Raw genomic sequence first — 10,667 nt, 5'->3', positions numbered from 1 at the left:
AAATGTTGCCTTCGTCATTGTGCATATCACAAAGGCCAGTTTATAATACATTGTTTAACTTAATGGCAAAGTTAAAAGTCGCTGGGTAAATTGGATGGATTCTTCAACATCTGATAGGTCGCCAGGGGCACGAAATGTTTGTGTTAGTTTGCTGCGATAACAAGATGCCACAGATGGAGTGGCTTAAACAACAGACGCTTATTTTTCTCTAGAGGTCTAGAGTCTGAGAAGTCCAAGATGAAAGTGCCAGCAGGGTTGGTGTATCTTGAGGCCTCTCTCCTCAGCTTGCGGATGGCCACCTTCTCGCTGTGTCTTCACATGGCCTTTTCTCTGCACACCCATCCCTGGTGTCTATAAGGACACCAGTCCTGTAGGATTAAGGCCCTACCCAACGACCTCATTTAGCTGTAATTAACCTCTTTAAAAGCCCTACCTTTAAATACAGTCACATTGCAGGCTAGGGCTTCAGCATATGAATTTGGATGTGACACGATTCAGTCCATAAACATACTTAATCACAGTTTGAATGGTGAATGGATTCTGTGATGTCTAGAAGACCTAAACGTCCAAGATATGAGGACCAGATCTGCACCTTTGGCAAAGGGCCTGAGAATACCCACAGTAGAGTTTTCAAATACTAATTTTCCACAATTAAAGATTGAACTAGAATAAAGAGGAACTCTGAATGAATGAAGACATAGAATATTGTAAAATGTCTCCTAGAACTTAAAAACAAGGATGAGTGAGACATAGAGAAATCATGTGAAAAAAGCAATAGGAAATGACTCAGATAAAGATTTTATGGAAAAAATTATCCTCAGTGGCTTCCAGTTATTTGTTTCTAGCAAACGAAATGTGTTTACTGTGTTCCCATGATGCTTAAGACTGACCATTTATTAGGGAAGAAACATGTTTCTCAGAATAAAAAAAAAAAAAAGAAGGAAAAGCACTTTCATCAAATTTAGAGAAGATGAATTTACCACTGATGTTCTACTGTATGCTAAGTAATAAGCAAATTATAATATATTAGAAAAAAGAATATGGAGTCGATAGAATTGTGATTAACATGAGATTCATTTTATGGATTAGTTGGTGTTATTAATGGACATTGCTGACACTAATTAAATGTTTACGTGTTTAAGTTCACGCCTCAATGAGAAATTGGTGAAAGAAAAAGGTGAAAGAAAGCCTTTTTGTCCCAGTGACGATTTCATAAAATGAGCCTTGTTCCTACCTCCTAGCGTAGCGGCTGATGGCTTTAGAGTATATGAGGATATGAGGTAAAACTAAAAATATACACGATTAACAAACATCGCAAAGATTCTGAAAAGCACTGCCCACTGCAACCCAGAAACCTGGCTTCTCCCTCACACTCCCTAGCTTCCAGTCAGAGATGGTGTGGTTAGAACATCTGCTTTCATCATAAGGAGAAACACTTTGAAATATAACCAACTTTGAAAAAATATAAAAATTGGCTATTTGGAGCCATCTTTAAAAAAAAAAAAAAACGTACCTTCAACAGGGTCAGACTTTAAAATACACTGAGTAGGGCACTTTTGTAGCAAGACGTAACAGGTCCGGAAATGCCTCACTGCTAAAAATGTAAAATCGAATACCTTCAAGCGCTGTAGCTTTGCTTTCTGTTAAAATGTAAGTGCTCCTTAGTTTTACAAGGCGTTAATGGCCTGTCGTATCCTCTCAGGTGCTTTCCTGACAGCATCTCCTGTGACAGGAGGTAACCCCCATGCAGAGAAGGAGGAAGTACTGGGGGGCAGGGAAACCTGTGGGAAAGTGCAGGTCACAGCCAGCAAAAGGCCTCTACAGCTACACTTGACCTACATGATCGGCACAGCTCCTAGGTTGTGTCGAGAGTCAGGTACTAAGTAAGGGGGAAATGTGAGCTGCTATCAATCAGAGGATTGCCCATTGTGACGAAGTGACATCTGCTCAAGGTGCGTCAGAAAAATGTGTAGTAAGACCAAATCAAACCATTTCCGGGTGTGTTTAAAACACCTGGTGTGACTCAATAAAAATACGTTCCTTTCTTAAAAACGCAAGGTGAAGTATTGTTCTCTTTGAACTAAGCACGTGCCTGAGCACCTGCTGTGACCTTAATTTTGTTTGAAATAAGAAAATGTGCCACACTTTTACCACAGAGCTTCTCAGGGAAGATGCTTTGTTTCATATGTACAAGATCCGATCACAGGAGCAAGGTAAAAGGTTTATTCAAGAAAAGAGCCACCGAGTGAGGATAGGAAGAGGTGGCAGGCAAAATTGTGAGACACGGAAATGGGTAAAAAAGAAATGATATGCTTGGCAGCATTCTGGGCTAGCAGTTTCAGAAGGGCCTTCCACGTCCAGTTTTTGAGCTGTTTTACCATTCCAGAAATTGTAGAAAGCTGATGGTAATGTAGGGAATCCTCTGTCATGGAAGTACAAGTGAGCTTGCCCGGTGGAAGACGGTTGATTATCGCTGTGGCTATTGATCGGCATTCCCGATCGGCCCCATGTCCTTCGAAATCAACTCAGAGTCAGTCGTACCAGCTTTTTCTTTCCTTCTTAATTAACGAGGGCGATTCGATTGTTTACCAGTGTTCATTTCGTAGTCATGATTTTACTTTTTTCAAAAAGTCATCCTTCGACAGCCGATCAGGCCAGGATCTGTAACAGATACTATGATGTGCCACCTACGTTGCATCCTCAACTTTTAAAAGAGCAAAGTTCAGTTTAATATTTTTAAACACAGCCTAAGGCCTGTTTTCTTTTCCTTTTAGCTGCAGACGAGCTTGACTGAGCCCATGACGTTATCCAAATCTGTATCTCTTCCTCGTAGCGCGTACTGGCATCATATCACTCGACAGAACAGTGTTGGCGAGATCTACAGTTTGCAAGGCAAGTAAACTTGAAACACTCAGCAGCACCGCTGTTCGCTCCCTCTAGGTGGACCAAGAGCCATGCAATTTTTTTTATACTTGCATTGCTTGCTTTTCCTCCATTTCCATTTATCAGCTGTCACTGGCCACGGTGGGAGTTCTGTGATTGACAGTGATTTTGCTAAAGCTGTTATTTCATAGACTTATAAAAATTATTCCAAAAACCACCGAGGGCTGAGGACCCGATTTGGCATAGGAGCTTGACTAAAACATTATGCAAAACATATTATCAGAAGCTAAAAGTACATGATACCGGGGTCTGTTTCATGCTGTTTTTCCAATGTATTCCTTTCTAAGCATCTTTTTTTCATAACAGGATTGAATATAAGTTTGGGAGGATGACTTCAGGCTCTGTAATAAAATGCTGCATAAACCTACTCACAGAATTTTTAAGGTTCAGCCAAAGCCTTGACATACAAGTCATTTGGGAGGGTAGAAAGAGACAAGTGGAAACACTTTGCTTCTGTATTTTTCTAATGGTAAATGGTTAGCTGGCATGGGAACGGCTTCCCAGATTAATCAAATTAATAGATAGCAGGTATTTAATCAACAACAGGAACCTTGGCTTCACTGTTCTCTTCCTGTTCCTCCCCTTTGTCCTACAATGAATGATCCTCTCCTTCAGAAAAAAATATTTAGCTACAGACAGTTGACTAACAGCTGACCAAGACTGGAGGAAGCAGAAACTAAGAAAAATAAGGTTAAAAAAACACAGTCGAAAACATTCATGCGACAAGCTTTTGTTGAGCACAATAGACTGGAACATAATCATCACTCAATAAATGTCTGGGGAAGGGGTGGCCATTACGACCTTCAGCAGAGTTAGGCATTCAGAGTCTGTTTTTTCCTTTTATACTTTAGCTTTTGCTCATATTAACAACACAAAGTGTTTTGACCAAAAAAAAAAAAAAAATTCTGTTGCAAGCAAACTGGGATAATGTAGTTTTAAAGCAATATTCGCTTGCCATGGTTTCAAACCTACACTAATGGGATGCGATCAGTGGGAATTAATGATTAAAGATACATTTCGTGGAGTTACATTGGCGTCATGGTGGAGCGATAAGACCCCTTTGTGTTTCCCCTTAAAATTACATCAGGCAGGACAGCTATAACCCAACAAAGGTTCCTCTGCTCAGCACATAAACATGTCGGAGAAATCCACACATCAGTGCATCTTAAGATGGGTGTGTAGGAACACTTAGGGAAGCAGAATGCGGAGAAGGACAGGGATGGGGTCTGCACCCACAGTTTGGCTCCTGACTTGGCCCCAGCTAGCATGTAGCGATGGAGGAGCTGGGGTGCAGCCCCACACTGTGACCCGGCAGAAAATAAGAGGGGCTTAGGCAGTGTCGGTGCCTGCCGCATCCTCCCGCCATGGCAACGGCGCCCTCAGACCCAAGTGACGTGGACACAGCAGGATCACCCACCATCCGGGTCACCTGGTCATCAACCTCTACCATCGCGATGACACCCCCCACCACTGCAACCGGGGAGACACAAGTAGCAAAGATCAGAGAAATGGAAAATTTGCACGATATCACCATCTACTGGGAAACAAAAGAAAGACCTCTAATTATCAACCTGCTGAATGGTTAAGATCAAAATGGTATTTATACAACAAAGGTTTGCTACCTCGACTGTGCGGGCAGAGGAATAATCGATCCATCAGGTGCCGCGAATAACCAAGGTAACATGGTAGCACGGAAAAGAAAACGACGTCTCCAGAAACCAAACTCAAAGTCACAGAAGACTCTGATTTAAATGACAGGGAATTCAAAGATTGCAGTCATGAGGAAACTCGAAGAGATAACCGGAAAACTCAGAAAGGCAGTTCAATGAGCTCAGGGAAAAAATTAATGAACAAAAGGACTGCTTTACCAAAGCGATTGAAACCATAAAAAACAACCAAACAGCTATTCGGAGACTAAAGAACTCAATAAGTAGGATGAAGAATGAATTAGAAAACACTGGAAATAAGCAAACCAGATGGAACAGAGAATTAGCGAGCTGGACGATAGAAATCTAGAAAAGATTCAGGTGGAAAAAGAAAGAGAACTAAGCATTTTTTAAAAATGGCAAGAACCGTCTGACTCCATTCAAGGTACATTCTGCAAGGAAAATCAGAACAATTTTAGTCACATATTAAAGGTAATTGCATTTAATATTTTAAATGAACCCTCTATGCCAACATGACTACCTGTATTTAGCACGTATTTATAACCTTTCATATTATTTCTTTATATAAGAAAATATTTCATCGTGTTTTTAAAAATTCAGCTGGGTAAATTTGAAGATCTGATTGGCTTTATTCAACGATTCATACGTTGGGCAGCATCTCATCCAGCGAATAAAAAGCATCTCCAAAGGGCTGCATAAAAGAGAAAACTTTAAAGACAGAAAAGGGGGCGGGATGCGGAAGTCAGTAACATCAGAAAGGATTATTGCAGGCGAGGCCACTTCCCTCTGGGACACTGACAGGGCTGTTAGGCTGTTGCCTGCTGACCAGGATGTTCCAGGCTGGTTAAGATTACATCCAGAGGGAGGTTGAAACCGCAGTCAGGCTAGGTGTTAAATCTCAGTTTGGCGATGTGAGCTTATTTTGTAACTACCAATTTGGGTTTCTTAATCGCTTTACCTTTTTTCTCCAGCCCCCCAACCCCCTTCCCATCTGACAACTATCAGTTTGTTCTGTGTCTATGAGTCTGTTTCGGTTTTCGTTTGTGTGCTTGCTTATTTTCTTCTTTAGATTCCACAGATAAGTGAGATCCTATGGCATTTGTCTTTCTCTGTCTGACTTATCTCGCTTAGCATAATACTCTCTAAGTCCACTCATGTTGTCTCGAATGGTACGATTTAATTTTTAATGGCTGAGTAATATTCCATTGTACATATGTGCTACATCTTCTTTACCTATTGATAAAGACGACAAGAAGACACTTAGGTTGCTTCTAGACCTTGACTCTTGTAAACAGGGCTGCAGTGAACATAGGGGTGTGTAAATCTTTTCAGATTAGTGTTTTGGATTTCTTTGGCTAAATACCCAGAAGTGGAATTGCTGGGTCATAAGGTAGTTCCGTTTTCAATTGTTTTGAGGAACCGCTGAACTGTTTTCCATGGTGGCCGCACCAATTTGCAGTCCTACCTCCACGTGCGTTCTCCAGATTCTCACCGGCACTTGTTGTCTGTGGATTTATTGATGATGTCCATTCTGACAGGTGTGAGGTGACACCTCGTGATGGTTTCGATTTGCATTTCCCTGATGATTGGTGATGTTGAGTATCTTTTCGCGTCCGTTGGTCATGTGTATGTCCTCTTTGGAGAAATGCCTATTTGAGTCCTCTGCCCATTTTGTAATCGGATTGTTTGTCTTTTTGGTGTTGAGTTGTGAGTTCAGAGTCTTTGACCATAGTTTTAATTGGGGTGTAATCTGCTCTGACTATGCCCTAATGGCATCAGGACGGAATAAAACCACTGAAACAACAAAGAAATAAAAATAGAAACATTGGACCTCAGACCCCTTCGTGCACATCTACACTTTTTTCCACCAAACTGCATTTAAGCGTGTGGTTATTTTGTGTCTCATTCCTCAGTTGAAGTAGCATCACCTCTTCTTTACGAAGAGGAGAATATACCTGGGCAACTATGATGATTGATCTTCCAAAGTCAAAGGAAAAATTTGGTGGTGTCGGGAGCAATAGCATCAAGTTAACCACAGGGAGCCTTGAGGAATAAGAATGTATCTTTAGAATTTTTTCATCATATTTTTTATGTTCTAACCCTGAAACTGAGATCAGTCTGAATTAAATTCAGCAGGCTTCCATTCAGAAGATAAAGGGGGGAAACGTTTTACATATTTAAGGCTTAGTAGATTGGGATTCATTAATAAGCAGCACGTGTACTAGAACTGGGGAAGAAAAGGAACGTTCATGGCATGAGAACAGATCCAGTCTACGTTAAAACTTACCTATCACTTTGATTGCCTGTCGCCCTCAAAACCACACTTTATTCAGTTTTATGATATCCATTCTATAGCTATAGAAGCCATTTACACTGTAAAAGATTGACATATCAATACTGCGTTTACTTAAATGTTTGGAAAAGGAGGTTGATACAATCTGCTAAGTCTCTGCACGTTACTCCCAGAACGATGCTCTAAAACTAGACGTCGTCATGGTTTCCCCGATGTGCTCTGGCTCTCTGGAGTCAAAAGACAGAAGCAGAGAATAATTACTAACTGTGACAAGTGCACGTTAGCTAAGTGCCAGGCAGCTACTGTGCAAAACCTCCACCCCTGAAAGGCTTGGGATGGGTTGAGTTGTGTCTCCTCTTCTTGCAGAAATGGTGAACAAGGATTCTTTTCTTTTCTTGATTTTTGCCAGATAATAAAGGTGATTGATTTGCATTCAAAAGTAACTTTCTGTTTATATTTCTCTAACTTCTGCATTGACCAAAAAAAAAAAAAAAAAAAAAAAACGTTTGTGTCACAACGCATTCTGAAGGTATTATCTCCAGACCGAGGGAAATCTAAACCGTTAAAGGAAAGGGAACGTGATTTCCATCTCTTGGCTCAAAAGGGGAGCTTAAAATATACCATTTTTTTAATAATGACAAAATTGTGATTTTAGTTCTAAGGCTTTCAGCAGAAAATGTGTCGGCGGTATAAGGAGCACTCAAAAACACAAAGAAAGGGAGGGAGAAGGAGGAAAGGAAAAAGAAAAAAAAAAACCCCAAGGAGGTCAGTGTTTCTCTTCTTTTAAGGCTCTCAACTGACTTGTAATCACCATTCTACGTATTTATACGACAGGCTGTATCGCTGGGTCTTTAAACCAGGATGTGAAAATGACAAAGGCATTTACTGAAAATGACCAACTAGTAAAAACCATTGCTGGGACCAGGCTCACGGCAGGCTCTCCCTGAGTTGTTGTCGAATGCAAAAATGAAGTAGGAAATGCATTCTAAAGGATCTATGGAGGGGATGGCGTCACGACCTCGCCTCCTCTCTGAGGAAGATTCTCAACCAGCGTGGTGAAAGGAATAGTGTCCAGTCCCACGCGCAGCCTGTCCTGGGCACCCCAGCTTCTCCTCGTGGATGCTCGGGTCCTCGTTGACATGTCTGCTTCTTCCTTCAGGACCGGTGACTCGGCACAGATGCCCGCCACTGCTGGTCTTTATTTGGTAAGCACAGGAAGCCCTGGGAGAGGCTTTAGGTCTGTCCCTCCCACCTGGTAGCTGGGTGTCCGTCCCTCTCCACCTGTGGCTGCCCTTCTGGGGTTATTTGCTCCAAACGCTGCAGTGATGACAGGGGAACCAAGAGCTGGAAATGGTCCCCAGTGAGCCGGCTTATGGGACCGTGTCCTATCTTTACTTAAGTATTCCCTGCTACATTTAATTCCTAATTTTTACACAAAATTATACGAGTTCTATGGTGACTCATTTTTGAACAGCCTGAACAACTTCACTCTCTGAATCAAGGATGATTGGGGTGCCGTTCGTCAAGGTGGTAACTTTTGGAGTTCTGCTTTCATTAACACTGATTAATATTCAAACGCCAAGTCCCAATCGCCTCCCTCCCTCTGCCCTCTATCTGTCTGTGATTAAGCTACAGATTAACGGTGCGGGCGCAGCCGTGGACCTGATGACACAGAAGGCGTTTGTGCTCCCTGAAAGGGCGTCTTCGGCTCCAAGTTCTCACAGAGGCAGGAAGCAAACAGGCAATTAGAATCAGAGTTGACCTTCAGAAATCAGTAAATAGAGTTCCGACATAGATTAGGGGGTAATCAAAGGATTTACTTACTCTTCGCTCGGCTAAGACCTTCTGTTCTTCTTTACTCTCAGTTGGTTTCAAGTTCACGTTCTATGTAAATTGCCTCCATTGAGATCTCCTGGTTAAATTTTTATTATATGATGTTTTCCAAACTGCGAAGTTAATACAGAGCCTCCTGTAGCAAGTAAAGAACAGTTGCGCCGATTGTAAAAAGGAGCCCGTATCTGGTTGAGCTACCACCTTCCCCATGTTCCATCTGCCCGTGGCCGGGTGACTTGGTCACACCCGAGCATGGCGCACAGTCTTCACAGGGCCCAAGCCTGCCGGTGGCGATCCGGCAACAGCCTTTAAAAACATGCACCACTTTCCAGAATCAATACTTTATGTCTATCAAGGCTCATTTACGAATCAAGGCTCATTTCCAGAATCAACACTTTATGTCTATCAAGGCTCGTTTACAAACATGTATTGCAAGTCCTAACCTGAAGAAGAGTAAGTCAAAGGCAGGAAATGCTTCCTGCATGTCAGTTTTTAAAGAGTTGCTCCCCAAACGGACACCATAACAATGCTCAAAATATTGGCACCGTGAAACGGTCTTCGCAGCCGGCCGTCCTAACCCGTACGCCCTCTTCCCTGCTCCCGGGCTGGTATGTATCACTTTAATATATCAACGTGTTTATTTACAGACGCGCTTCCTGCCGCAGACTGCGAGGAAACAGCTTTGAATGAGTTTTTTATCCCCTTAGCTCAGCCCCGTTGTTGTGAAGAGGCCTATCTGTAGAGGTTAAAAATCTTGAGTTTTGGAGATTAACCTACCCGAATGGGCGTATTAACTTTGCCACTGCTGACTTGTGTGACTTTGGGCAATTTACTTAGCCTTGTTCTTTTTCATCTCAAAATGGGGATAACAGTACGTATCACAGTGCTTAAATGAGGTCATCCACCCACCGTCAATATATGGAAGCCAATTAAATTTCCACTAAGTTCCTTTCTCTGATCAAGAGAATGAGGCTACCCCACTCCAATTTATTCTAGTATTTAAAATATTATCATGGAGTTTTGCTGCACATAAGGAATTTGGTTTTATTCTAAGGATTTTATTTAAAAAACAAAAAACTAGCTTTAAGAAATGGTTTCTAGCTTCTAAAGTTCTGGGAAAACTAAAGCTGATTCTCTACCTAACCCTAAATTTTTAATGAAAAAAAAAATATATATATTATATGTCAGGGAAAATGTCAGGCTTAATAAGCCTTCAGTTATTTGTTTTCTTCCCACGTGTGAGTATAAACAAGGCATTACCCCTAAGCCCATGAACCCCTTCTCCCAGTCCAAGTAAACCGAGCGAGGGGAACTAGGCCCTGATTTTTAGGTCAGGAAGTTGGAAAGTTCCTGGAATGACTTTACTCAGCTCAGTACAGTGATGTGCAGCTACCCACCCACCCCACTCACCCACCACCCACCTTCGCATTCAAGATAGGTTCTTGCTAGTTCGCTTCCCTGGCAGCTAAGCACCAGCCTCTCTCCTCTGTAGACGAGCTTTGCTTGAGCTCGTTATTACTAAATTTATTCTCTCATGGGATGCGTTCTACCAGCAGGACCGAAGCTGACAGACCAGATTTCGATGAGCTCAGCACTTACAAGTCAATCATTTAATCCTTGTTTACCAGATACGTAAAAGGAGTTTCGAAAAGGTAAAAGACTCAGTTTCCAGATGTTACGTTGGACTAGTATCATCTCCCAAAAGTCTTATTAAAATAAACTGCTTCACGCTCTTCAATTCAATCCTGAAATTGAAATTTCAATTTCAGGTTTGAATAAGACCTGAAACTGATTCTCTATACTTGATTTTTTTTTTCTGTGAAACTTCCCCCACCCAATTTTGTAAATATAATAGGTAACATATTAAGTTCTGTATAAATCTAATATTTGTAGGAAAAAAATATGTACCCTCCATTTTATTCAGTAGGGAA

The 10,667-nt window shown here is 41.7% G+C and overlaps 1 protein-coding gene across 1 annotated transcript in view; it reads left to right on the top strand.

Moving 5' to 3' along the window:
- Positions 1-10,667, top strand: part of DOK6 (docking protein 6) — a 201,267-nt gene that overhangs the window by 148,054 nt on the left and 42,546 nt on the right. The window contains exon 9 of the mRNA XM_011366043.2: positions 2,775-2,892. Coding sequence (XP_011364345.1) covers positions 2,775-2,892 — 118 coding nt within the window. The remainder of the gene's footprint in view (positions 1-2,774; positions 2,893-10,667) is intronic.

Source organism: Pteropus vampyrus, unplaced genomic scaffold, assembly GCF_000151845.1.
Source record: "Pteropus vampyrus isolate Shadow unplaced genomic scaffold, Pvam_2.0 Scaffold119, whole genome shotgun sequence".
NCBI lineage: Eukaryota > Metazoa > Chordata > Mammalia > Chiroptera > Pteropodidae > Pteropus > Pteropus vampyrus.
This window is presented reverse-complemented; position numbering and strand designations above follow the sequence as displayed.